Source organism: Nasonia vitripennis, chromosome 2 (assembly GCF_009193385.2).
Source record: "Nasonia vitripennis strain AsymCx chromosome 2, Nvit_psr_1.1, whole genome shotgun sequence".
NCBI classification, from domain to species: domain Eukaryota; kingdom Metazoa; phylum Arthropoda; class Insecta; order Hymenoptera; family Pteromalidae; genus Nasonia; species Nasonia vitripennis.
In genome coordinates, this window is record NC_045758.1 from 5,371,197 (window position 1) to 5,397,419 (window position 26,223).

The following is a 26,223-nucleotide window of genomic DNA, read 5'->3' on the forward strand; positions in this document are numbered from 1 at the left end:
CTATATACACGAATCAGTCTTATGTTGCAATGAACATAACTATCACTCACAAGTAGATTTGTATGACTCGTCAAAGTCAGGATTCCACAAGCCTAAAAATTACATTTTAAGATTAACCATCTATAAATATTGATATTTTAAAGTAAAAAAAAAAGATGTGACATACTTTCTGGCGATGGTGGATTAACATTATGTCTTCCTCTATGCCTAGAACATTCATTCATTCGTTTCTTTTGTTCCTCAAGAGGTAAATGTTGGTACCACTAAAGAAATGTCTCTGTATTATTCCCTTATATCTTATGAAAACCTCAATTTTATATGTATATATTTTTTTAAATAACAATTACCCCTTGACAGTCTCTGCAACACCATCCTTGTAATTGGGCTCTTTCATTCTTATTTCGAACAGCTCCTTCCTTGTAAGCAAAATCTGGACTTTTTTCATATCTACCTGGCACCCTAAAAATTTGTTTAAATTTGTTTAAACAAGTATATGATATAATAGAATCTAGATTCGAAATATGTAGAACAAATATTTACATATCATAACTATCTAGCAACATTCTTTTTGCTGGTGGTGTTTTTGATTTGATTTCATCTTCAAATTCAGTAATATCCATTTCGTCATCTTCCAAATCATTTCTGTTATCAGCAAGTTCAGCTGGAGAAAAATAAGTGTCATCACTCAAAGATCTTTGTGGTTCAAATGATTTTCCTTTGATTGCTGCTGCATTGAAATTTTTTTTTACATTGCTTTCTTTGGATGTTGATGGCTTTAAAATATTATTATTTTCAGCATATTGAAAATTATTGTCATTTTTATTTTTAACTTCAGGCAGCTTTGTATTACTTTTTGATTTTTCTTTGAACCTTGACAGAGTTTCAATTTTTATTACATTTGGATATTTTATCTCTGTTTTACTAATCTCTGGTTTTTTCAGGCTCAACTTATTTCTCAATTTTGATTTTTCACTTTGTGCGGGACTTGTTTCAATCAGTTCATCATCTTTCATCGACTTATCTACATCTTTTGCCCAAGTTTGATTGATTTGATTAATGTTCTTTCCACCAACTGATTCTTTTCTAATGTCCAAAACATCTGGATTATCCTTTTTCCGTTTCTTTGTATAAATATTATCGTTTTCAAAAAACGTTTCACTCCAGGAACTGTCCACTTTATTTTTAGAATCATTTTTTTTACTATCCGAGTTTTCTTGAGAGTCTACTTTACTGATGTCAATTACTGGTATCACTTTTTTCAAGGTTAGTGTAGTCTGCCTGAGTTTTTTACCTTTATCAGCAAATTCAGTCCGACCATTATTAATAGTTGAAATGCTTAACATATTATAATCTTTAGTTTTAAGGGTACATTTTGGAGTAGCAGATATAAAAGTATTTTCTATAGTTTTTAAGGGTTCTTTTTTAAATTCATACTCAAGTTCTTGTTTAACTGCTTTTTTAGATTCTCTCTTAGTCTCTTTATCAGCTTCTTTGTCAGATTCTATCTCAATCTCATTAATATTTTTTTCAAGCACATTAGGTGTATTTGCTGCGCTTACTTTGCTATCATTACTAGAGGTTATAGAGTGTGATGAAGTATTTGATATTGATGAATTATTTTTTTTAGAATTAAATCTTTTACGTTTACTTAATATTGGACTATTTTGAACTTTTTCTGGAGTATTTGGTATTGATGGTAATGGTGATTTGCATTTCCCAAAAGTTTCATCCTCCATATCAGAGTTAAAATCGGATGAAAATATTGGCACTAATTCATTGATATTTTCTTTTTGCTCAATAATTTCTTGACTGTAACTTTTATTATTTGTTGTTTTACTAGTTTTTGTTTTGATCAACTTGTCAATTTTACAATTTGGACTTGCTCCAAGGATTTCTGAAGATGGATCATTAAAAATTGCTGAACTAGAAGGAATTCGTAAAAACACATGAATCTTATTTTATCAAAGAAAAATTAATATCAAAATGGTCCTAATAAATAAGATTTTAGACTTACATCCTCGGCTGACTAGATTCATTGTTGTGGATAATTTGCTTAAATTTTTCATTGAGCAAAGATAACTGAAGATTATCTCTTAATAATTCTGTAAATTAAAAATAATATTGTAGTTTTTTAACATGCATGCATTGATCTTCAAAGGAAAATTAATTTAAATTCTTTTATTTTGATTTTATCATACAAAATTAGTAAACTAAGATCATAATGTATGCAATGAAACTAATTCAATTATAAGCTAAACATTTCAAACTCTATTTTTTGATTACTGTTTAAAAATGACATACTATCACTAGAGAACTGTAATAAAAACAAAATAGATATACTTACTCTGGTGCTCGGTAAAAATATTTTGAAGTGAACGAGAAAACTTTTCCAACGTTTGTTTAGCCTTTTCATGTTGCTCAAAGTACTTTGTTTGTAAATCTTCAGACAACTCCAATGCAAATGTGAGGTTGGGTTCGAACGGGATTGGGTTCCAATCCATCATATTTACAATCTTATTAAGTCACTCTTACCGAAACTGACATTTTTATTGCATACATGATAAATTAACAGTGCCAGAATACGAACATGTTAGAATTTTTTCTTGAAAAAGCTAAATATTTCCATGATAACACTGTATAACTGGCTGTCTACAAAGTAGTTACATCCTTTTGCCGCCTTTGTTGGAAATTGGAATCGACATCGACGCGTCTGCTTGTTTTTCTCCCTCTCAAAGTACACCTAAGTATCACGTGGTTCGTTGGAAGCGGTCTCATTGGTGAGTGGTCGCAAAACTGATGAAGTCGCTGATCAGTGATGCCAGCCTGTGTAATTTTCTTTGGTCGTCGCCGTTGAGCGTAAAGTGGAGGTTCTCTGTTGTTTTTTAATCACATTATTGTCAGCAATGACTGCACGTGTTGCCATGTTTTATTATAACCTTTCGTCTGCAATCGCTTCACAAACTTGCTTTTCAATCTGAAAATTTATTGCAAAAAATTATATAATTAAAGATATTTATTTAAAGTCAAAGTGCGGTTTACTATTATATATGTCTGACTAATGGCTAGCAAAAAGTTTCGTCTATGTTGTTTTTTTCTGTGAATTACGAGTTTTTTTAAATACTTAATATTTAAAAAAGTGAAAAACTGTAAAAACTTATCAAAATTCAAATAAATAAGTGATTCAATTGCTACAAAACATAATATTAACAACATTCTACTGCTGTTTGTAAATTCAAGATACTTCAATTTGTTTTTAAGTATTTTATTGTGCTATATAGAAGTATGTACAATAGATACTTAAAGTAATATTATTGCAGATTTTTAATAAGGAAGTTATGTGTCATTTTAGTTCTACATCTTGGATATGCATTTACAATAAAAAATCCTAATTAAGAAACAGCTATGTATTTCAGTCTATTCCTTTATTAACATTATGGTACCTTAATATTTACATTACATCTCATAAATACAGTTACAGCAGGTATGCTGTAAAAACTTATAGACACCTTATATTATAAATAAATACGCAAAGTGAATAAAGTAACGTACTTTTAGTACAAATTGGCCTATTTGACAATGAACAATAATCTTCTGGTGCATACTGATGCCATATGCATCTCTGTGATATTAAAATGAATAAATATATGATTATTTAATTGCACGATTATCTTTTGATTTTAATCATATATCAAATACTTTTTTTTTTCTAATCAGAAGTTAAATCAGCATTACTTTCAATGTACAAGCACAATGATCAAATGCCAAATGCCCTAATCAAACTCACAAATTTAACCTTTATAAAAAGAGACTAATATGGCATTATATGTATATTTGATTTCCTAAGATTATCATCTGAAAATAGTTACTCCATAGTTCTGCAAGTCACTTATTTTTTACAATGTGGATCGCAACAAGCTGTACATATACATTATGTACATGAAGAAAAGAAATTTAGGAGCTGAACGCAGATTGAGAGGACGTCGAGGGCAGGAAAATATTATTCGGCAGGCTAGCGACCAGTTTACCTGGTGGTCGATTGACGGTAACAGGAGGAGGATTGTACGGCTCCAAACCGTATCGCGACATAAGAGCGGATAGAGCTGTCCGTACACCGGCCGTCGCAAGTTGGGACCATCTTCCGGAACTGACCGCGTCATCTCCGGCGTACACGGCATGTGCATCAAAGTTACCTTTCTGGCTCGTGCTTGTGGCTGGAAAAGGTGCATCTACAAAATTATTACTTCATAATAGTTTGATTAATGATGTTCGATACTAACCTAGTATCGGTGGGTTGAGAACTGGCTGATGAGGATCAAGCAAGCCACTTTGTCTTGAACTACTGGCCAAGCGTAACTCAGTCTGTAATTCTGCAAGTAGTTGTGCTGCCTTGGGATCAGTCTGTTGCATACATAAAAAAAATATTAGATTTTATAAATAGCAAAGAAGGACATTTATATTCTAATTGGTTAAGACAATTATTTTCAAGATTTCAATATTAACATTATTCTCAAAAACATAAGTTTTATTAAATTTTCCTTATAATTAGTAACAAATACTATATTTGCTGATGTATTCAGTAGAATAATTATTCAATAAGAATAAAACTCTACCTCATTATCAGTCCTAAGAGACATAAGATCATCGACACTGATAGGCTTTCCTTGATTTAAAGCACCAGTTAGATTACTCAATTTACGAGCAAGGGTATCTTCAGACACATATTCTGGAAAATGGGATCCTTCTTTTGGGTTGTTCCTAGGTTTAATCAGTGGAGGACTGTTGTAGCCATAAGGTGAAGAAGTAAATGGACCACCTTGACCAAACATTCCATCTCCACCCATCTGTAATTCTGAATTGTATCGATGGGAATTGTAGCCTGCCTCCATTTTCAATCTTTTAGATGATCTAAACAGACAAAACAATTTAATTCATTTCATGCAATAATAAAAATAGAAATTATGAAAAAACTTGCGATATCTTTAAAATTATTTTTGAGTTTCTCTATGATGTTTAAAAGTGCAATATTTATTTATTTATTTGCTATATAAATCACGAGTAATTTTTGCTCGTACTAACAAAGACATTTTTATCATTCAACTTTAAATGTCTCGACAAAGCTACATAGGCACCTATAAAATAATCTTAAATGTTTCTTCATAATATCTTAGTCAAAAATATCATACCACCACAATATTCTTATTATTATAATGATTTATTCATTAGAATTTTACATCAATATTGACTAGAAACACACAGGGAACCACAATGATCTCATATGATTATGCATGAACGATTTTAATTAGTAGATGGTTTCAAGCAAAAAAAGAATGTTATTTAGTTTAGTGAGGGAAGCTTTGATGAATGGTTAACTTCTTAAAATACCCAAACATGAACATTTCTTTATTATATTTATGAATTTAAAAAAGGTAGTTGGGAAAATTGCATTACCTACATACACTTTAAAAAGTGCTATAAAATTGTTCCTTATCACATTTGGCCATTATATTTTACTTCCTGAAACACAATTCGTTTTTCTTTATACTGTTGTGTAATATACTCTTTAATTATTAACTTATTATCAAACTTTATCACTTATCAATGGTTAATGATTCCACATTTATTTTTATACATTATAATAATGAGAAAACAAACAAAGGGCAAGGAAATCTAAATAAAAATGATGAAAACCATTCCTACGATCATGTAATTTTAGTTATTTTGGAAATACTTTAAATAAAGCACATCTAATCAATAATATGGTGATCAAGATAAACCACTTATTTTCCAAGTTACATTTATTCAGATGCAATTTTTGTTTTGACAATAAAATGGTTTGAATCATTTTGCTTAAAATAAAAATAAACGAAAAGGAAAATTCATTCAAACAAAATTAATTGTTTATTAATAAAATCATATTTCAAATCATACATTAGAAATAATTAACTAAATTATTGATACGCGTTTATGACTCAAAAAAATTTCACAGCATTGATGTGGAATCATGTAACAATAAATAAGGATTTCGAGTGATTCTTCAAATTTTGTCCAACAATATACGACTGTATGACTGTCTATAAAACCTCATTTTCCTATACATAAGATATTTTTTTTATTCAAAGGTTCCCAGTGTGCATTCAATACTGCTACTTTCTATATGCAATATTCCTCTGAGAATCTGCATAATAATAATATTTTAACTTATAGTGATGCTGCTTGAAACAAGTAACATTAATACATCACTTTAATGTTAGGAATATGTTCAGCATATATTATTTATAGTAAAAAAAAGAGTTGATTTAAGGCAGCCAAAATCTTTATATTACAGTTCATTATTATTATTATCATCATCATTATAGTATAATCTTAGGTAATAACATGTTTATATTTAGATTTACTTCTTGAATTTCGTTTATTTAAAAATCATTTGTAGTGAAGGTCTTGTTTAAAAAATGTAAAGTAGTTTAAATAACCTTTGGCAGACAATTTACTTCAAACAAAATTCAAAAACTTTTTGTTCAATATACAAAAATTAACAAGCTAAATTAGCTAGTTTATAAAAGAAATATGATTGAACCGGAGCCTATTTGGGTGTAAAAACACAAACACTCGAAAATATTATGGTTAACATAAACAGAATATCTTCGGTGCAAATAACGATGCTTATAATAATCTAATGTTCTCCTCCGATCCATGGTTCGGCATCCTTGTAGTTACTGTTGCTGGCAGGCTACACAGCTACAACTCCTTCACATCCATATGTTTTATTTACAGACAAGGTTTTCCTTACATATTCTCGTAGACCTGTACGTCGTTATCATCACATCATTATTCGTAGTATTTTTGTGAGCTCTCAAATAATTTTGTTTTGCGAATTGTAGAATTCCCAATTATTAGCTAGATTTACTCAAAAAGAAGCTACTCTTTTGAAAAAAAAAGATCTTAAATGTTTCTTAAAATTCTTTTTAACAAAGGATATACAATTTTCTTTTTTAATTCACGGTTTCTTAATTTTTCCTACCAGCCTACTGCGCTTTTGCCGCACAATAAAACTTCGTAAGAAAATAAAAGAATAACTTAAAATACAACAAATGCTTCGTTTTAATTACAACCAAGCGTACACGTTAATGTACATTTTCCACTATCTTGATGGAATTTTGACAGATCGTTTAATCGGCCATCTACTACTACTCACCCCCCGACGTCAGATAGATCCTCTATCGGTTTTTGTACGCCACCTCTATTTGGTACGGTCAGAAGAGGAACTCTGCCCTGTGAATTATCTTTTTGTCCTTGTAATTGACGTCTTCTCTTTTTACTCCACAGCTCATGACAATCTTGCCATGTTGGCAATTGAGGCGATGGCATTCTGTTACAAACGCATAATTTAATATAGTGAACAAAAAATAGGACAATGAAAATCAATATTGATTCAAAGTCAAGCAAACATCAGCAATGAGAAATATTAAGTTCACTTACTGTTCTGGTTGCACGTTTTTCAGCCAAGGGCTTTTTAATGCATCAGCAGCCGTTATACGTTTTTCTGGATCTAATACCAACATTTCATCCAATAAATCCAAAGCTGCTGCAGGCATAAATGAGAAATCTTCCCGAAGCCGTCGTCTGTACGTCTTTTTCGGTTTTAATGTGTGCCAGAGTGGCAGCTTTATCACAGATGGCCATACTGCTGGCGTCGGCGTACCACAAACTTTGGAAATGATATCTAACTGCATCATTTCTACATTAGCCTAGAAGAAATGAAATTGCTATTATATTACCGTAAACAGCTAGTATCAGTAAATTGATTAATAAAAGTACAAAATTTTACTTGGAAAAGTGGTTTCTTTAAGAACAGTTCTCCTAAAATGCATCCGCAACTCCACACGTCTATAGCGGGACCATAACGCTCCTCTCCCAACAGTAATTCTGGTGGTCTATACCAAAGGGTAATGACCTTATTGGTGTAAGGACGTTGCCTGTCTTCAGCATTATAAAGTCTTGCCAAACCAAAATCAGCTAACTTGACTTCACCCCTAGAGTAAAAAACATTCTTTTAATACGTTCTAAAAAAGTGTGCACGCAAGCTATACTTATTTATTCATCACAAACTTACTTATTATTCATAAGAATATTGGAACACTTTATATCACGATGCAAAAAATTCTTGCTATGACAGTAATTCAAACCGTCTAACAATTGTTTCATGATGCTCGCGTTATTCATTTCGTTAAAATCTACCATTCCTGATTCTAACAGGCCCATCAAATCATGATCCATGTATTCGAAAACTAAATAGAAAGATCCTTTGTCCTGCAAAAAAGTTGACCAATTAAGTACAAAGATAAATACATTTGATTCAAAATTATGTAGGTTGCTTACATTTCTAAAATCCAGAGCATCTTGCTTATCCGTTACAATTTCTCGAAGATTGACAATATTTTTGTGGTTAAGCTGTCGTAATATTTTGATTTCACGTACAGCCGTAATAGGAAAACCGTCCTTCTCATTCTCCAATCGAACTTTCTTCAAGGCAACGATTACTTTTTCTCTCTTGTCTTGCGCCTTGTACACCTGACCATAAGTACCTTCGCCGATTTGATCGATAACCTTAAATACATCGACACATCTCTCACCCCAGTCTTTTCCGCCCGACGCTGACATTGGCATGTGATTATTGCGGGAGGTTCTTCTCTTTAGGATTTTAGGTCTCTTTAGCTTTGGTTTAGGAGGTATTCGTTCTACTTTATTTCGCGGTGGAGTAGCTGTGGCATCGTCCTCTCCACTGAGATCTTCCGAACCTGGTACAACTGTAACTTATAATAATTTTTATTGAATAATGCAGAACTCTAACTTTTTTTGAAGCACTATAAATTCTTAACCAACCTGGTGGCATCGGCAGATCTTTGATACTCTTCCTATGAGACGTCGGTTTTGGCGTTGTGGGTGCCGTAGCTGCGGCTATCATGGGCGTTGTGGGCAAGACAACTTTCGTGGGCGCTTTAGGAGTGACGGGCACGGGTGGTGGACTTGGTGAACGGCTTGGTGGTGAGTCTATGCTTTCCAGATCATTCTGGTTAATGCCCGGTGGCAGAGGGAGTTTAGACAAGCTCTTAGTCTTGAAAGAAATAAGCGGCTTAGATGGCTCTGCTGTTTTGAGGGTAACCAGATTGTTGGGTGTACTGAATTTGGCGATTGCAGGAGAAATAGGAATAACGGATGCTGGCGTCGGAGTAGGAACAGTGACTACATTATGAGGATGCGCAACCACGGGCGCGGCGGAAACTGTGGAGGAAGGCGGAGCTGGCACGGGAAGAGGCACTAGGGCAGGCACTTGAGATGGACCTGTCTTGATCTCGGGATGATGATGATGGTGTTGCTGCTGCTGTTGTTGTTGCTGTTGTTGTTGCTGTTGTTGCAACTGCTGCTGGATTTGTTGCTGTTGCTGCTGATGCAATTGCTGCTGTTGTTGTAGCAGCTGCAGCTGTTGAAGCTGTTGTAATTGTTGCTGCGACGGTATCTGTTGAGTTGCCGGAGGAACAGACTGTACACCTGCGGAAATATTGTCGAAGAAATTCGAAACATGAAACTCCAAGTTCACACAATAACGAATGCCGATTTAGCCTTTTGTGTTAATATCTAATTACCTGTGACCAAGATAGCCGGGGTATTGACACTAGCTGGCGCATCGTTACCAAGCGCCGGAGAATTGTATATACGAATGGATTGCGAGGGCACGGTAGCACCAACGTGTACCGACGCGGTGTTCGCGGTCTCGGTCTTTTGTTGCTGCGGGATGATCGTCGCAGAGGGTCCTGGCAACGGAGGCGTCTTAGCAGCCGACGGGACTTCTTCCGAAGCAGCCGGCGTTTGTAATATTGCTGTAGTCGTCGTCGCCGTCGTTGCGCTAAACGTCGCCGAACCTGTAAGATTAACGCTCGCAGATACAGACAATGGTGGCACAGGAGTGTTAACCACTGGTACAACCGGCACGACCGTTGGAGGAACCTGCAACTGCGTTTGCGTCTGAGCCTGAAAGTAACAATAGATATGGTGTGTTGAACAGTAGCGAATGAGATGAATAATGAATTTGTATTATAAACAAATATATCAAGATCGGACGTTATCAAGTAAGTCATAAACATTTGATAAATGTAACGCTAGCTCGACTCAATTTAGATAATGATTTCTCAAAACATTTTATCACAACGTACAGCAGGCATGGTTATCGAGGTTGGAGTATTGGCCATTGTCGGTACGGGTATGTCGACGACGTCGCACGTCAAGTCCATACTCGCGCAGGGCGTCGTCGCTGCCGTCGAAGACTTGTCGTTCATGACGGTCGTCGTGGATGAAGAGCCATTGCTGTTGTCCTTTTCATCAGAGCCCTCGATTATCTGCACCTCGTCCTGATTGGCCTTCTCCTGGGCTGCCTGCAACTTTTTGAAGGCTAGTTCCCTCATATTTCGGTCTTTGACGAGCTCGGCGAAGAGACTGGTCTCGCTGATTTTAGCCTGAACCTTGAGGTTTCGCTCGTGAATGCTAGTGGGCGACTTCCGGCTCAAGCGATGTACCGGTGAGGGTATGCGCGAGATCCGTGGACTCTTGGAGCGGTGCTTGCGCGAGGACTTGTGCTTTCCGCTGGGAGAGCGCGACTTCTTGGGCGTCCGACTGCGTCGTCTCGATCGAGACTGCGAGCGCGAACTCTTGCGCCAGCGGTGCGGACTGCGAGATCGCGAGCGCGACAGGTGGCCCGTCAGTCTAAAAAGGAAAATAAGATTAGGATACAGCTGCGAACTCGATTAGATAGGCGACGAGTGTCAAGGTCGATGAGGCATCGCAAGGCAACGCACCTGGAGCCAACGGGGCTTCTGGCCTTCCTCTTATCCCTCCGGTCCTTCTCGTGCCTGTGTCTCCGGGCAGACTCGTCCCGCCTTCTCCTCTTGCTGGACGTCGGCGACCTGAGCAGCATTTCGTCGGCCCTGCTCCTTCTGTGCGAGCCGGGACTCGGGCTGAAGTCCCGGCGACGCGACGACAGGGACGGACTGGGACTGTGCCTGCCGATCCTGTGCATGGACGAGTGGTTGGGACTGTAGTCCCTCCGCCGGGGCGGACTGTGCTCGCGGCGCCGACTGGGCGGCGGGCTAGGACTGTGGGGCCTGCGCCGACTCGAGCTTACGTGGTTCGGGCTCGAGTGCGACTTGTGGCGCGAGTCCGGGCTGTGGTGGCCGGACTTGGACTTGGACTGGTGGTGGCCGTCGGGCGTGGTGGCCCGCGGCGGCAGCAGTGGCGTGTGTGGCGAAGACACGTGCTGCTGCTTGTGATGGCCCTGGGGCGGGGGCGTTAGGGGGTGTCGCGAGGAGGGCGGCGGCGGCGACTCGAGCTCCATGTCGCTGGGCGAGCGCCGCTCGGGCGGCGTGGCCGGCGAGATGGGTGACGTGCTGTCCTTGAGCGTCATCATAGGCGGCGAGGGCCCCGGGTGCTGGAGCCGCCAGTTGGCCAGGGCCTGGGAGTGGAGCAGCTCGTTGCCGGCGACGATGACGTTGGGACTGAGACTGCGCGAGGCCCGCTTGGACTTGCGCTTCTTCTTTTTGCCAAGGCCGCTGCTGGAGCTCAGAGGGCTCAGGCTCGAGCGCTTCTTCTTCTTGTCGCGCTTGTGCTTCTTCTCCTTGCGCCGCGAGGACAGACGACGGCGCTCGTCCTCCGGGGCGTAGTGCTCGGACATATCCTCGTCGTAGAGCTGCTTCTTGGAGTGTCGAGAGTGCATGGCTGGTGGCGTCGGCGAGAGGCTGATAGGCGAGAGGCCACCCCCATAGTAGCGGGTGCGCTGCAGGTGGTGACCGCCGGCGGCCGAGTCGGGCAGCTCACCGTCGGTGTAGCTGTTGCCCTCGGACTGGATCTCGCCGGCCTCGGGCTCGGAGAGGTCTTCGCTCGAGACGTCCGAGTACTCGACCAGGGGCTTCTTGCTAGTCAGGGACTGCGAGCCCGCGAGCAGCTTGTCGTCGCGCGAGCGCTTCTTCTTCTTCTTGGAGGAGGTGCGGCCGCTCTTGCCATGCCTACGGTGCCGCTTGGCCGAGCCGGCGACCGCCTCGGCACCGACCGACGTGGCGACCGCTGCAGCTGCCGCCGCTGCCGCTACCTCGTACGCGTGGGGCCCTCGACTGTTGCTGCTGCTCGGCTCGACGCCACCTCCGCCGCTCAGGCTGCTGCTGCTGTCCTTCCTGCGCGCGGGCTTGTAACGTCCGTTGCGTTCCGCGCGTTCGATATCACGACTGCTAGGCATGTCACCTACTGGAACAAACAAACATTTTTGTGTCAATAAACTCCTCTCTTCTGCTCCGAATTCTGTCTCATTCAACTCTGCCTCGCTGTATATTACATAACTCATTTTTCAATATGCTCCGACTATTTTCCTCGTGTGGAAAACTGCCTGGAGCAATTATAACGCCTTCGTTAGGCATTTGCATTATAATAGTAATACCGATAAGCAGTTTCCTGGATTTTTGGGTATCTTGCTCGCTCAACATTTGATCGTGCAAATTTTCACTCACTCCGCTGATTTACACATCTTTCTCACAGAGCTTTTAGTAATAAACTGGTTGATTATTTCGAGCAGCTCTTGGAATATCACCAGAATTTCATTATAAAGTTTAGTATTGGTTAATAGCTGCGTAAGTTATGAATCTGTGTCAATAATTTATGCAGACAGCAATCCGTAAAGTGCTAAATGCAAGATTACAATGTCCTCTTATCATATTCTTCACAATTTCAAAATTGATATGAAATCATACAAATTATTAAAGATATCAAAGTGTCATATTTCTGCTACATTATTTACAAAATATTTGGATAATCTGATGCTCCGGAGCAACGCTTGTAGGAATGATTATTATAGACATACAGCTAATTGATGGAGAGGTTGTGTACATTACAAAGTTACTACCGAATGCAAATGTCGCTGTTATGATACCAAATCCATAACTACAACCTCCATATAGGCTTTGTTCAATTCAAACTCAAAAAAGATTTGAGGCTATACCAAGAGAAACTACTTTGCGCAATCATAAAGCAGCAGTGCTGGCTCAACAAACTTTGCAACTAAACAGAAAATTCTACGGTTTCATCATTTTAAATCCAGCGACACAGCTCCAAGTGCCAGTACTCATTGCAGCACATTGAGCCACTCTGCTGTTTTGGAGCACGGAGCAACAACTCCCAAAGCACAACCTCAACAACCCATTCATACATGTAGCGAATATTCACGGAGCAAGCACGTTGCGAATCTTACCTGCTGCCTCTCCGCGCCTCTCCTGCTCAGCAGCAACAGCAGCGTTTCACATCGAAAACGATCGACGATAACAACAATAACAACGCGACCGAGACGTCGACGTCGACGAGGCAGTCCCGCTACTACTTATATACACACACTATATACCGAAAGCTACATGCTCGCTCTCCCTCTTGCGGTGCCATCCCACTGTATATCTCGGCCTACCAGGCTACCACGAACCGATCCCCGTCTACAGGGCCGCGGCGGTGCACACGCACACATGCTCGCGCGCGGCCGTGCGTGTGTTTGTGTGTGTGTGTGTGGGTACCAACGAGCAGCTACAGCTATCTATATAGGTGTATACTACTGCACGAGTCCGCGCATCCACGTATACAACGCACTGATCCGCGATCGAACTGCACCAGGTACGAGCTGCGACGGGGATGGTCTACGGCGATACGAAAATTTCCGCGTCGACTTCACTCTGAACGACTATCGGACTTTGAAATAAGTGGGTATCGCTCGGAGAGCAAAACGACAGCAGTAGAGAAAGAGAGAAAGAGAGAAAGAGAGAGAAGAGAGAGAGAGAGAGAGCAGCACGACGGCCGCCATTATCCCGTGCACGCGCCGCTCGTCGGACACGGATAGACGCAAAAGCGAAATTTCAGGCTGAGAGGTGCATGCATAGCCGGTCTAGTAAATCTGTTATGACTTACGTGCAACGCTCGTTCGTTGATGACGCGGCTATCCTGTCCGTCGTTAGCATCGAGGAAGCCCTTTAGAAATCTTCTGGTGCAAGACGACGATTCCTTCCCTTCAACTCTCCTCCTGTCCTTGGCAGCGGCGACGAGCAGCTTGTCGTCGTCGTCGTCGTCGTCGGACACTCACAGTTTAGCTGTTTTTCCGCGTAGACGATGTCCGGTTCTTTCTCTCTCTCTCTCTCGTTTACTCAGATGTCGCGCGCGGGACGCCCAGGGCGACGACGAGACGATTATACTTCACGAGCCGCGTTTCATCATTTGATTCGAGAGTACATACTTTTGAATATCATTCGGAGAGCGATCTCTTTTTTTGCTCAGTTCTCGAGAGAAAAATCTATACGGTCGAGTCGATCTCTCGTGTGTTTTTATCTAGCTTTGTACGCAGTGCATCTAGAGTGAAGGCCAGCTTCGCAAGTTTGTGGCAGCCATTGAGAGTCTACCTATCAACCGGGAGTTTACGAGAGAGAATCGAGAGTACAAGTGTGTGTGTGTGTGTGTGTGTGTGTATGTGTGTGCGTTTTTATGCGGTGTCTCTAGATAAAGGCAGAGAGAATATATAGCCGCGAGTTGACTGTGCAGTCTGTATATGTGTAATAAGAGCTACAGAAAGAAGCGCGTGCGGTAGTCATTCGTCGTCGCGCCGCGCTCCGTGAGTGACGTAACGCGGAATGACTGTGCGGCCCGAATCAGCTCCGAGCTCGACCTCGGGGCGACGCTAACGCCATCTCTGACACGCTACTTTACAGCTAGTGGGGAGAGCAGTCCACCAATCGGGCACTTGGATTTTTCCGAGTCGCAGACTCGCGTTCGAGTTCGAGAGGAAACGTCTCGCCGGCGGTCGGCTCTTCCGCTTGTCCCATGCCGCTGGATTGAAATCTCGGAAGGATTTTTTTGAAAAACTTAGTAAAACTTTTTCACGCCGACGATTGTTAACTTGCTCGTGACCATCGGTAGGATTTTACGCATGCGATGCCGCTTTTTTTGTTCAATGTCGGAGCCTTTTTACAGCTAATATTTTGAATATCATAGGGCAAAATAGTTGACATCAATGAAAATCGTCTCTGACGCTAAGAGCGCCACCTGTGGGCGGCGGTCGTGCGACGGCGTGTTAGAGCTTGGCATATTGCAGAATGGCAGCTGACCAGTGCACTATACACATGAGTAGTAGTAGTATCTACTATGTCCTTGTAATCCTTGCATACATAGTATAGTTGCAGTCGCAACAAGACTTCCGTGGTGGAAGCCACAAGCTATTTCGTGACACAGACGCGCACATCAGCCATCCCTTTCGGCAAAAACAGTATTTAGTAAACAAAAAGGCCTAAGGTTAGCACATATTTTTTAAAGATCTCGTAATTCGCTCCGCGATTCCTTCATCTCTCGTCAACAAGTATTTATCTGCGCCTATATTTTCATAATTTCACCTCGGTTTGTCCCTGATCTTGTTGTTATTTTGTGGAAACAATCGATCGCGCTGTTTACACAATGTGTTTTTTCTACGTCTCAGCTAAGTGGCTCACTTGCTAATAGTATTTTCAGCGAAAATGGGGTCGGAAGAGCCGATGGACGTGGACACCACCGGGGATTTCGACAAATTCGACGACCTGCTGGAGGAAGGCGAGTACAGAGAACCAAACCACATAACGAGGAAACCTATATCGAGTGTTATTTCGGTACGTACTTTTGCTTCTTACGTTCGCTCCTTTCTTTCTCTCTCCCTCAGGCGAGAACTAACGTTTTTTTTTTTTTTTGTTAACGATCCAGATACCAGTGATACCAGAAAGTAAACGTGAGAATAAGGCTGGGACTTTTATAACTGGTGTAGATATATTCAGTAAGGCTGCAAAAGAGAAAATAGAAGAGCGAGCAAAGAGATTTGGTATTACTAAGGAAGAAGCTGAGCGATCTATTGTCAAAGAGGCAGAGAACCTATATGAAAGGTAAGATATTGCTGAATTTCGTTTAATAACAACTGTTTGGATTTGGATTATTTTATTAAATCATTATAATCTGCGCTTACAGTTTTGGTATAGAGGAGGACAGTGAGAACGCCAAAAACTATAGGTTAAATGTACTTCACATGCGGGGCACTGAAAATTTAAATACAAAAGATATATTCAAGTATTTTGAAGACTATGCACCGGCGTCGATAGAATGGATAAATGATATATCATGTAAGTATATAATTATTCTTCAATCATTTACAATGTTACGGCGTGAGCTAACAAATCATTTTCTTTCAGGTAATGTTGTATGGTTAGACAAAGAATCTGCAGCAAGAGCAATATTAGGCTTATCAAAAAAAATAGTTGGAGTTAAGAAAGAGGCAACTACAAGATACAACTCCGATGAAGATTCCGATGAAGATTCAGCAGAGGATACAGTTGTAAATGGAAAAAATAGAGAGCCAAATACTATTCATGTTAAAGATATTAGGTGTCCACTTCCGCCAGGCATATGGCGAAAGGGACAAAATTACAAAGATTCTAGAAACATATTTTTACGATTTGCCACACGTTCAGATAGGAAACATGCTCAACCTGAAAAATTAGGTAAGTACCACCAAAGCCCATGGTGTATCTTTTAAAGTATGTGAAAATTATATTCTATTTTTAATATTACAGGAGTAAAAGGCATATTAACGTCGTCAAGAAAGCGTATTTTAAAACAAATAAAAGAGCCATCGCCACCTCCCATAAAAACCGAGCCAGGTACAAATGGAATAGCAGCGAAAAATCCATGGGGTTCTCTTTCTAAGAACTGGGGTGTGACTGATTTCGTTGAACACGACTATTTACCCAAAGCACCTGTAGAGCCACCAGTTTCAAATGTCAAAGAGAGATTGGGTTTTAGACCTCCTCGAGAAACAAGAGAAGTAAGAGAACCAAGGGAAGTTAGAGACGAGATAGTAGTACAAGAGAAACCAAATGTCATTGAAGTTTCTGATGAAAGCGAAACTGAAAGTTCGAGTGAGGAAGAAAATTGGTGTAAAAGGCGCAAAATACCAAGAATGCGTATGTACGCAGATGATGAAGCGGAAAAAATAGAGAAACGTAAAGGAAAAATTAGGCAACTGGTATGTAAATCTATCATAAGGTATAATACATGATATAAAATGTGAAACTAAATAAATAATATTATAAATTTCTTAACAGGTTAGTGAGAATTCACTAATTCAAGAAAATGACTTGCGTGGTAGATTGGTTGCAAGAAGAAGATTGCCAAAACCTATTGTCGCTGAAGAAATTCAAGTAGTACTCACTAATCCAAAAGCTATGCGAGCTAGTAATTTCAGAAATATTAATGTGACTGAGGTAATTTTAATTATATTTTTTAATTTAATTGAAATATATTGTTCTATAATTTTAAGTATTTTTGTTTCTTTATTTTACAAGGACGAGGACGAAGATGAAGATGATGATGTCGAAGTAGTCGTACAACAAGATAATGATGATGAGGAAGAAGAAGGAGAGATCGTTGACGACTCTGAAAGTGACGACAAAGTGGAGTATATTGAGGAAGATGAAGAAGACCATGTGAAAAGATCGGAAACAGAGTCGGAGTCAGCTACTGGCGATGAAAGTAGCGACGAAAGTACTTCGGAAAAAGAAGTTCAAGGCCCAAAAGGAAGCGTTATCAAGGTTGTTCAGCATAAACCCAAACCTAGATTACAATCCACTGTATCTACTGTATGGTCGCGATTGAATAATTCCAAAGCCAGCAGAAGTAGAGATTCATCCAAGGAAAGGCAAGTATATTATTTTCGAAACAGTAATTGCTTTAGTTTTACAAAAAAAAAAAAAAAAAAAAAAAAACTAATCAATACTAATATTCTTTATATAGATATACGAAGACGGCAGATTTGAGGCATGCACTGAACAAAATTGATTTGAGATCTCGAATCGGCAATCACCATATGAGAGGTCGGTCTCCTCTCAGAATAGAATTAAGGAATGATAAATATGCAGGTAGACTAAGTGATTCCGAATATGATTAAGAATAAAGAAATAAATATTTGAATAACAAGAATTTTTCTAAACTTGTGGTAATCATCCGATGTTAAGACATTTAATTATTGAAATGTATAACTGAAGGCGTTTACTGCCATTTAGTAGCCATTTATATAAGGAATTTGAACAATTTTTTATCAAGATTCTATCCGAAACATGGTTGAAGTGAAACTGATCACAATTTTTTATTATTATTTTTTAATACTTTATTACGTCATTTTGAGCGCCAGATACAATAACAATGAAAAACTGATCATATAACATGTTTAAAACACACGCATACAAGTCAATTAAATACATAAATTTGTTTTAGATTAACGCGCATAATTATGTTAATTACAGCTACTCTTATTTTGAATTAAAATCATAAAAAAAGAGTATACCTTTTTATCATCTATTAAACTTTACATCTCATAATTCTTTCAACAATTTTTGAAGCATCCAGTGTTTGATACCAGATTTATTTGAATGATACTCAGCAAACAAGAATAATTGTTACAATTATCACGTTTTCGGAAAGACACTACTTAAGATGTAGTAAAAGCATAGTGTATGTACATATATACATATATATTTATGTAAAAAATAAATAGGTATTGCGTCTTGTAAATTTGAATGGTTATAGACTTACGTTTGTATTTCTTTTTCTCTACCTGTATCTCCTGCTACAGTTCGTAAGTAAATTCAACAACAAAATAAACATTTTTATAACATTTGAGGATTTTAGCACGTTAATTTTAATTTTAAGAGAGATGTTTTCTATGACCTAAACTTGTAAGGTCGAAAAGTTTACCATCTATACAACAGAGAATGTGTACAAATTTTTTTTTAATCTGGCAGCTGTATTTATAATATCGGTTCCACATTTAACTTTTTTTGTTAAAAATTTTGTAAATTTTTCCAGACATTTTTTTATTTAAGAACTCCTTTTCTATTCCTTTGAATAACATTTCTCAGCTATTTATTCTGAAATTCAACTATTTCCATAAATGCCTGAAACTGTAACTCTTCAGCGTCAAATTGAAAAAACCATTAAAATTGTTACGTGAACAGTACTGTTACTGAATAGAGGCATACTATCAATTAAAATGGAGAATATGTGATTAAAAAAAAACCTAGTACATATTGGCATTTGTCATTGTAAACATCAACAGCGATGTTAATTGGCATGATGATTCATATAACATTTTATGTTAAATATACATCTAAACTTTCTCACTTTTCCAGAAATATCAATAACGTATGTATGTATTTGACGATATATAGAAAGAAGCCGAATTCCTAATCGACAGACATTTTAAAAGTGGACGTGACAATGTCCGTAATAATGTAACTTCTCAAAGCTACATAACATGCATATAGTTGCACAAAAAACAAATTGATCAACGCCTTATTCAACCTGTCGTACAATCTGAACTTGAGTGCTACCACGTTTTGCGAATTACTAGACAGAATTTTTTTTTTTTTAATAAGGCAACACGTTGGTTTAGTCTTGATAAAACGCGTGTACCTGCCTCTCACATTGTAAATTCAATTAAAAACTACTAAACCAAGCTTTTTGTTTCTTATTTGCTCTCTATGATGTAAGAATAAACGAAAATATGCTGTTGCATTCAATTCTCGGATAATATTCATATTTTTGTTGTTTTTGAAAAAAGTTGCTTCTTCAAGTCAATTATTTTTTTACAAATTATAGCACATATCTATTTTGTTCGTCCACTGCTGCTAAGATAATTTTTTGACTGCAAACAGTATCGAATTTATGTAAAGTCTTAGACAAATGTATATTCTCTAATCTCACTGATCAGCCATCTTAACTTTTTTTCTAATTCTCGCTCGCTTTCTTCCTTAAAAATATCGTACGTATTTCTGGAACAATTAAACGAACGCAACAAAATTTAAATCAGTCTTGTCTGTCAAAAATTAATACGCTATTCTTGTTGATCATTCTCTTTTACTTTATTTCATTAGTTTTATCTTTATTTTGAATTTCTCTGAAACTTCCAATTCGAGGTGGCTACAAAATTTTATACAGCCTTATTTAATATTCACCGTAAAGGCGGCGTGCGCCTATTATCCCGAATCGATGCAATATTTAACATTGAAAATCGACAGACGAAATAGTGGAAATATTCAATATTCAAGATTTAAGAATCAGCAACAATAGATACACATATGTAACATTAAGTATATTAGGCCTGATTATGTTAGTATTATACTGATGTATACTGCGAATCACGATTCGATTTATCGTTCGCACTTTGAATCGTAACTTAAACGAATCCTCCAGTTTGGCTAGTATGCAGGAACGATTGCAACAACAGATGTTCTCTCTTTTCACTTTAAATGTGATGTTGATCACATTATTATTATTATTATTATTATTATTATTATTATAAAAAACGACATCCTATTAAAAATTTTATCAACAAAAGCAGTCGTTTCGCTAATTTTTGAATGATTTTCAAATTTAAAGCACATACTTAATTTTGTGATAAAATGGTCCAATTTGCTCAATGAATCTCGACATATTATATTAGTGTCTTATCAATGGTAAAAATTTATTTAAATAAATCGAAGCAGTAAGTGACTATAGGACGTTTAACGACCTACGCGATTGCCTCACTGTAAAATGACCCTAGTAGCGTTCAAGGATAAACAGTACATTCAGATAAAAACTCGAATTTGACATGAAAATTTTAAAAAGTGACATAGACAATGCTTCGATGAGACAATAATCACAAATTCTATACTATATTTAAATTGATACTTTTTTCATCAAGGTGGCATATTTCATCAGTTTTCAAAATATCGGAATTAAGGAATACTACTTTATTCGTTCATCTTGGAAAAGATTAAATTCGTTGTGAAAATTTTATTATTGCCATGATCAAAAACTTTAGACGCAGTTTAGAATAGGCGGCAAATATATCATACAGAATTTAAAAAATTAATAAAACAAGCATAATTCAAGTCTTATTTAGATAATCAAAATTGGATTTACTCTTTTCTTATTACAGAAAAAAGTAGATTAGTAACTTTTATTGTTGATGGAATATGGCCACCATTGACAATTGCAACAACACCATCATTTAACAAAACACTCATTAAAATGCTTACTAATCGCATTGATTATCTGTGATGTTTTCATATTACCAATTATACGCACCATTTATGAATTGGTAGACGTGTAATCATTTATACAGAAAAACACACGAATCAATAAGTCAAAGGGAGAAACTTTCCACAATATTTAAAATTTCGAAGACTTTCCATTCATCATGCTTCTCTCTAATCCTAACAACAGTGTAAATAGCAAAGGAATTTTCATTCCTCGATTTTCAAGAATTTTGATTGGGTAATAAGTTATTATAAAAGCGCCATTCGCCAAAGACTAGTGAATGAAATCTTTATATTTCAAGCTTTTTGAGTTTACTTTCATTTGATGGATAATTCAATAAATAAAACTAGGCAAATTGTCGTAAATCCTTGCATGGAATTGAAAAACAATCTCGCAATTCTATCGAAATTATAAATCGTTTACAAAGCGACTAAATTATATTCAATATCATGTGCACGTATATACATGTAACTCCAAGAGCAGGTCTTTCAACCACGGAATAAACTGTTAATAACGCAAGACTGATAGTATATGATGCTTTTAACATACACTATGTGCATTATATGCACAACGATGGCAGTATCAGTGTAGTAATAATGATCCATTGGCGCATATGTATATTTTTTTACTCTTTTTTTGTTAATTCTATTGTTGAATCTTTTTCATGGGTTTAATTAATAAATTACATACTTTTGCACGCTGATACTTTCAACAAATAACTGAATAAATAAGTCAAGACTTAAGAACTCTTACACTCTATGACTATAATGGAAATATATTGAGCTTCACTTATTATGCATGCAGAAAGTTTTATCTGTACAGTACTGACTTTGAAAATAGCAGCCTTCACCATTGAAAGTAATCTTGAAATAAAAACTAATTGACTTTCTTAACACTTGAAATTGGTGGCGATATATACAATAAATGATTTTTCGTAATTGGTATAAATTATAATACGAATTTATTAAACACTGATTGTAATTGTGCAAAAGTACTTTTTCATATGACTGAAGCGGTCAATTAGTTTTTTTAAATTTTAATTTCAATGCTGAAGAATATTGAGTTTCTTCTTTAAGATAAAAATAATGTCTTGGAAGCTCCAAGTATTTGTTCTTGACTTTAAAAACAATTAGCCTCAAAGAACGACTCAACCCTTGATAATTGTTTCTAAATGCAATGGATACATAGACTTTCTAAAAGACAATTTTATTTTTAAAGAATAACGCTATTAAGTATAAATTGACGTTCTCTCTTCCTTTGGCATAATCATGTCTCGTAAGTTATGGAAAATAGTTTTTGAAAATTTAATGATTTTTAACAGGTCTGTATTTCTTCCAAAGTTATTTGATTTTGAAAGACAATGTTAAAGCGTATAGCGATTCTTAAGTCAACTTAATTATGTTGAGATCATGATTAAATGTTGTATACCCAGAAACCATAACACGCTGTTAATGCTCATTCTCATCAAGACATAGCAGTACTTTTTCCTGTTTGGCTTATTGCTTCATGCATATGATTTTCTATTTTGCACAATGATGGCCATGGTATATTGATCTCTGGAAAGTGTACTACACCAACTGTATCATTGCTCAGTACTTAAATCACAGACAGTGTATGACGGCATTTGAATGTACTTCTTGTACGCAATACAAAGTAATGTTATCAATCGGATTAAATAAAATTATTTGTATACAAATTAAAATATGAACTTGCTAAAGCAATAAAATCACTGTATTTTGGTAGACTCGAACGTTTATAGTCGCAGAAGAGTGATCGCATTGATTGCACTTTCTGAGGCTTGTTGTACTAGTTACTTGATTATCTTCAATTTTTTTTACTCTTCTCTCGTACCGCAGTAGTGCTATTCAACAGGTGTACCGCCATCCGATTCACTTGCCCGTTTTGCGTCTCTTTCAGTCGTCCTAAAATTTTGATATTTACGTTGGTTGCAATAGACAAGAACACATGTATAACAATGCTGTAGGTATAATCAAAGTAATTTACTATTATATGGCATTCTCTTGGCGGGTTTTTTGAAAAAGTAAAGTCTCTTCGAAAATGTACTGTTTTAACGTCTCTTTTGGAAGATCATCTAGTTCCATATCAAATTTGAATGGTTCCTCTGCAACGGGCTGTGAAAAAAGGAAGTAATATATAGAATTGTATGTACAATCATCGATAATTTGTTTTCACAAATGTTCAACAACATACTTCGTCAGCTGGGTCATAATACTGTTCCAAATACGGATGAGCTAATGCCTCTTCCACCACAATACGTTTATTGGGATTGAAAGTTAACATCTTATCTAATAAATCGAGTGCCTTAGGATCTGCATTGGGAAACAAACTTGTCCATGGAACCTTTGGTTTGTACGGTAAAGATTGCAAGTAACTGCGCGCCTGCAATTAATGAGTGACGTTATTTTTGTTCCAAAAAAATTAGGATATTAATGGTATGAGATATGAAACCTTTTCGTTAATTATGCATTCAAGGTCTTCGGGCGAAGGTGAGCCAAGAATACCGAGAATGTGATTCAACTGATCTAGGTAGTGTTTACCAGGGAATATCGCCCGTCTAGACAGCATCTCTGCAAGAATGCAGCCTACTGACCAGATATCTATGGACTTTGTGTACCCCTAAGACGGAAATTTAGTTATTATTATAAAAGTATAAATTGGGATAATTATTTCGCTGACTTTGAAAGAGTTTCAAATTTAGATGTACCTTGGAGTTTAACATTATTTCAGGTGCTCTGTACCATCTTGTTGCCACATATTCTGTGAGAAAACCAGCATGATTATGATCAGGATCAGCTACTCTGGCCAGACCAAAATCGCAAATTTTAAGGTCACATGTGGTATTCAAAAGCAAATTGCTAGGTTTGAGGTCTCTATGCAATACATTTGCAGAGTGAATATACTTCAGCCCCCGAAGAATTTGATAAAGAAAGTAACATATGTGATCATTACTAATAGCCTGCAACAAGAAGGAAATACAATTGGTTATAGTTGTAGTGTAAGGTACTACTCGTGAATCTCTATATGAAATTGATTTACCTGAGTTTTGAGTAATTTGTAAAGATCAGTTTCCATTAAACATTGAACAATATATACATCCTTCATTTGATCTATAGTTGGCGCTCTTAATATATCTCTTATATCTATAATCTGAAACAGCACAGCGTATCGATTAGTGAGGCATTCAATTTTATTCAAAAATTAAGAAAATAAGGCTATTTACATTTTCATGCTTAAACCTGGTGAGGATTTTAATTTCTCTTAGTGTCCTTTGGCTGTAGGTTTGATGCTCGAATGGAGAAATTTTCTTAATGGCTACTTTTGTGTCTGTCACGTTGTCGTACGCGGAGCTGCAAAGAGCAAAGTTTCAATAAGACAACGATACAAAATCATGAGGCTAACCACATGAGAAGGATGCAATGACAATGCGATGAACACACTACACAGGTTTTCCATAAAGCCGATAGGATTGGCATACATTTGTGTGGTAGAGGAGTGAGGAATTAGCGCCGTAAAGAGGGGAAGAATAGCCGAGCATAAAACGAAGCACGTAGGAGGGGTATCTCCTCATTATTAAATATTTCACGGGGACAGAGGGAAGAAGAAGAAGAGAGAGCGAGAAGGAGAAAAAAAGGGTGTGAGAATTTGCGCTTATTCCAAGTCAAACACACGGTGAAACGGAGCAAAAGTAAACATCCCGCGATTTCTACTCTTTCTATACTCTCTCTCTCTCCCTCTCGCTCCAGCTTGTCCCTTGTGTAGTAAAGTAGCCTCGTTGCGGGAATCCCTTCCAGCACTCAAAAGCCATAAGCAACCCCCGTATCGGCAGTCCATCAATTTGCTCTCTCTCTCTCTCTCTTTTTCTCGTGATCCGAAAAAAGCATCCTGTCACGGTCATTCCGTGCGTGGCTAACGTTCGTCCATCGTCTCTCCCTCTTCCTCCCCCTTCCCCGTGTGTAGCCGTATAGTCGTCGTCGCATAAATCGCGCGCGTTGAGAGAGCGAGCGGGGAAGTAGGGAGAGAGAGAGAGAGAGAGAGAGAGAGAGAGAGAGAGAGAGAGACGGACGTCACTCGCGGAGAGTAGATAGACTGCGAGAGAGAAAGAGAAAGAGACGGCTATATACAGACAGGAAAGGTAAGTATACGCGGGCTCGAATAAGAGAGAGAAATGCTCACATATATAGGTATGAGAGTATGTAATATGCATGTATGCGAATCTATACTCACACGACCATGCCATAGGCGCCTTCGCCCATGTACGCGAGGTTCGTGTACCGCGGCCCGACCTCGAATATCTGGCCGCGCACGATTTCTGCATTCGCGATCGCGTTCGCTGCACCACCTTCGCCCGCCATTTTCGCGAGCCGACGACGACGACCACCTTCTTCTCGGCCAACTGTCTTCTCTACTACTGCTGCTGTCTCGTCACACACACACACCCACACACACACACACACAGAGACACACACACACCTTGTGTTCCTTCTCTCTGCTGCTGTCCTGCACGCACTCGCTGCTCGCGCTCTCAAGACGAGTCGAGAGAAACACGCACGGATGAAAAGCGAGGAACAATAATAGAGAGTAGACTAGACAGCTTTCGATCGTCGCCCGCGGCTGCAGTCGGTGGTGTGATAAGTACACACACGGACACAGACACACGTATGGATCCCCACTGGCACGAGTAATATAACTGTAGTCGAGGGCGAGGACGAGGCCGAGGACGTGTGCGCGCCTCTCGTCGTTATCCTCGCGCTGCTCTCGCGCTCCCTCTTCTCTCTCACTCGCGCGGCGACGACGACGACTATACTCACACACTCGCTCTCACTCAGCGAGCCGAGCGCTGCTGCCGCTGTATGTCCCGATACGAAGCGAACTGCCGCCTGCCGCAGCCTCGCTCTCTCTCTCTCTCTCTCTCTCCCTGCACCCCCACCAACGCTTTACATACGCGATAGGTATACGCTTCTTCCTTCTTTCTCGCGCGCGCTCTCCGCGATATATGCGCGATTTTCCTCTCCGTCGTTTGCTCTACTGTGTCCGCGCCGACTGCGG

At 38.3% G+C, this 26,223-nt stretch overlaps 4 protein-coding genes across 23 annotated transcripts; 1 reads left to right on the top strand and 3 right to left on the bottom strand.

Annotated features, from left to right (window-relative positions):
* Nucleotides 1-42: 42 nt before the first annotated feature.
* LOC100678797 (DNA endonuclease RBBP8-like) lies at nucleotides 43-2,504 on the bottom strand. The gene is made up of 7 exons (XM_032597144.1): nucleotides 2,345-2,504; nucleotides 2,015-2,102; nucleotides 851-1,923; nucleotides 541-757; nucleotides 348-459; nucleotides 167-263; nucleotides 43-92 (listed from the first exon to the last, which is right to left on the bottom strand). The coding sequence occupies exons 1-7, from the start codon at nucleotides 2,502-2,504 to the stop codon at nucleotides 43-45; spliced, it is 1,797 nt and encodes a 598-aa protein (XP_032453035.1).
* Nucleotides 2,505-2,526: 22 nt separating this feature from the next.
* On the bottom strand, nucleotides 2,527-14,708 carry LOC100122290 (cyclin-dependent kinase 12). Of its 11 annotated transcripts, XM_031923203.2 has the most exons (14): nucleotides 12,379-12,397; nucleotides 10,848-12,282; nucleotides 10,209-10,755; nucleotides 9,642-10,026; nucleotides 8,881-9,546; nucleotides 8,377-8,810; nucleotides 8,111-8,307; nucleotides 7,826-8,030; nucleotides 7,477-7,745; nucleotides 7,193-7,366; nucleotides 4,611-4,905; nucleotides 4,278-4,398; nucleotides 4,026-4,226; nucleotides 2,527-2,974 (listed from the first exon to the last, which is right to left on the bottom strand). In XM_031923203.2, the coding sequence occupies exons 1-14, from the start codon at nucleotides 12,380-12,382 to the stop codon at nucleotides 2,970-2,972; spliced, it is 4,938 nt and encodes a 1,645-aa protein (XP_031779063.1). In that variant the 5' UTR covers nucleotides 12,383-12,397; the 3' UTR covers nucleotides 2,527-2,969. The 11 variants fall into 11 exon arrangements, 10 of the variants coding, with proteins under 10 accessions (XP_031779063.1, XP_031779061.1, XP_031779059.1 ...); XM_031923201.1 differs by lacking the exons at nucleotides 2,527-2,974; nucleotides 12,379-12,397 and adding an exon at nucleotides 13,981-14,708 and having other exon boundaries at nucleotides 3,390-4,226; XM_031923199.1 differs by lacking the exons at nucleotides 2,527-2,974; nucleotides 12,379-12,397 and adding an exon at nucleotides 13,981-14,708 and having other exon boundaries at nucleotides 3,390-4,226; nucleotides 10,848-12,285.
* Nucleotides 13,476-20,976, top strand: LOC100122304 (nuclear cap-binding protein subunit 3). Of its 7 annotated transcripts, none has more exons than XM_032596988.1 (11): nucleotides 13,570-13,775; nucleotides 14,772-14,975; nucleotides 15,055-15,351; nucleotides 15,556-15,698; nucleotides 15,790-15,965; nucleotides 16,048-16,199; nucleotides 16,269-16,577; nucleotides 16,650-17,101; nucleotides 17,181-17,339; nucleotides 17,421-17,773; nucleotides 17,869-19,124. In XM_032596988.1, the coding sequence occupies exons 4-11, from the start codon at nucleotides 15,570-15,572 to the stop codon at nucleotides 18,020-18,022; spliced, it is 1,884 nt and encodes a 627-aa protein (XP_032452879.1). In that variant the 5' UTR covers nucleotides 13,570-13,775; nucleotides 14,772-14,975; nucleotides 15,055-15,351; nucleotides 15,556-15,569; the 3' UTR covers nucleotides 18,023-19,124. The 7 variants fall into 7 exon arrangements, with proteins under 7 accessions (XP_032452882.1, XP_032452878.1, XP_008209767.1 ...); XM_032596990.1 differs by having other exon boundaries at nucleotides 13,638-13,775; nucleotides 15,565-15,698; XM_032596989.1 differs by lacking the exon at nucleotides 14,772-14,975 and having other exon boundaries at nucleotides 13,550-13,775.
* Nucleotides 19,980-26,199, bottom strand: LOC100122312 (mitogen-activated protein kinase 1). 4 transcript variants are annotated; one of them, XM_031923208.2, is made up of 8 exons: nucleotides 25,402-26,199; nucleotides 24,398-24,524; nucleotides 24,214-24,324; nucleotides 23,882-24,133; nucleotides 23,626-23,793; nucleotides 23,368-23,556; nucleotides 23,161-23,288; nucleotides 19,980-23,078 (listed from the first exon to the last, which is right to left on the bottom strand). In XM_031923208.2, the coding sequence occupies exons 1-7, from the start codon at nucleotides 25,527-25,529 to the stop codon at nucleotides 23,163-23,165; spliced, it is 1,101 nt and encodes a 366-aa protein (XP_031779068.1). In that variant the 5' UTR covers nucleotides 25,530-26,199; the 3' UTR covers nucleotides 19,980-23,078; nucleotides 23,161-23,162. The 4 variants fall into 4 exon arrangements, with proteins under 4 accessions (XP_031779068.1, XP_032452883.1, XP_031779070.1 ...); XM_032596992.1 differs by having other exon boundaries at nucleotides 26,120-26,187; XM_031923210.2 differs by having other exon boundaries at nucleotides 25,986-26,098.
* Between the last annotated feature and the right edge of the window lie 24 nt (nucleotides 26,200-26,223).

What these genes read in the sequence shown, in the direction of transcription:
- LOC100678797 (XM_032597144.1), bottom strand. Translation starts at nt 2,504, where the DNA reads ATGATGGATTGGAACCCAATCCCGTTCGAACCCAACCTCACATTTGCA. An exon ending in TATTTTTACCGAGCACCAGA is followed by an intron (nt 2,103 to 2,344) that starts GTAAGTATATCT and finishes TTTAATTTACAG; the next exon opens with AATTATTAAGAGATAATCTT. An exon ending in TAATCCACCATCGCCAGAAA is followed by an intron (nt 93 to 166) that starts GTATGTCACATC and finishes TGTAATTTTTAG; the next exon opens with GCTTGTGGAATCCTGACTTT.
- LOC100122290 (XM_031923196.1), bottom strand. An exon ending in ATGCTCTGGATTTTAGAAAT is followed by an intron (nt 8,308 to 8,376) that starts GTAAGCAACCTA and finishes ACTTTTTTGCAG; the next exon opens with GACAAAGGATCTTTCTATTT. An exon ending in TCTCAACCCACCGATACTAG is followed by an intron (nt 4,227 to 4,277) that starts GTTAGTATCGAA and finishes ATAATTTTGTAG; the next exon opens with ATGCACCTTTTCCAGCCACA.
- LOC100122304 (XM_032596987.1), top strand. Translation starts at nt 13,545, where the DNA reads ATGCTCGCGCGCGGCCGTGCGTGTGTTTGTGTGTGTGTGTGTGGGTAC. An exon ending in AAGGAAAAATTAGGCAACTG is followed by an intron (nt 17,102 to 17,180) that starts GTATGTAAATCT and finishes ATTTCTTAACAG; the next exon opens with GTTAGTGAGAATTCACTAAT. An exon ending in AGAGATTCATCCAAGGAAAG is followed by an intron (nt 17,774 to 17,868) that starts GCAAGTATATTA and finishes TTCTTTATATAG; the next exon opens with ATATACGAAGACGGCAGATT.
- LOC100122312 (XM_031923208.2), bottom strand. Translation starts at nt 25,529, where the DNA reads ATGGCGGGCGAAGGTGGTGCAGCGAACGCGATCGCGAATGCAGAAATC. An exon ending in AAATAATGTTAAACTCCAAG is followed by an intron (nt 23,794 to 23,881) that starts GTACATCTAAAT and finishes TTTCCGTCTTAG; the next exon opens with GGGTACACAAAGTCCATAGA. An exon ending in AATGCATAATTAACGAAAAG is followed by an intron (nt 23,557 to 23,625) that starts GTTTCATATCTC and finishes CATTAATTGCAG; the next exon opens with GCGCGCAGTTACTTGCAATC.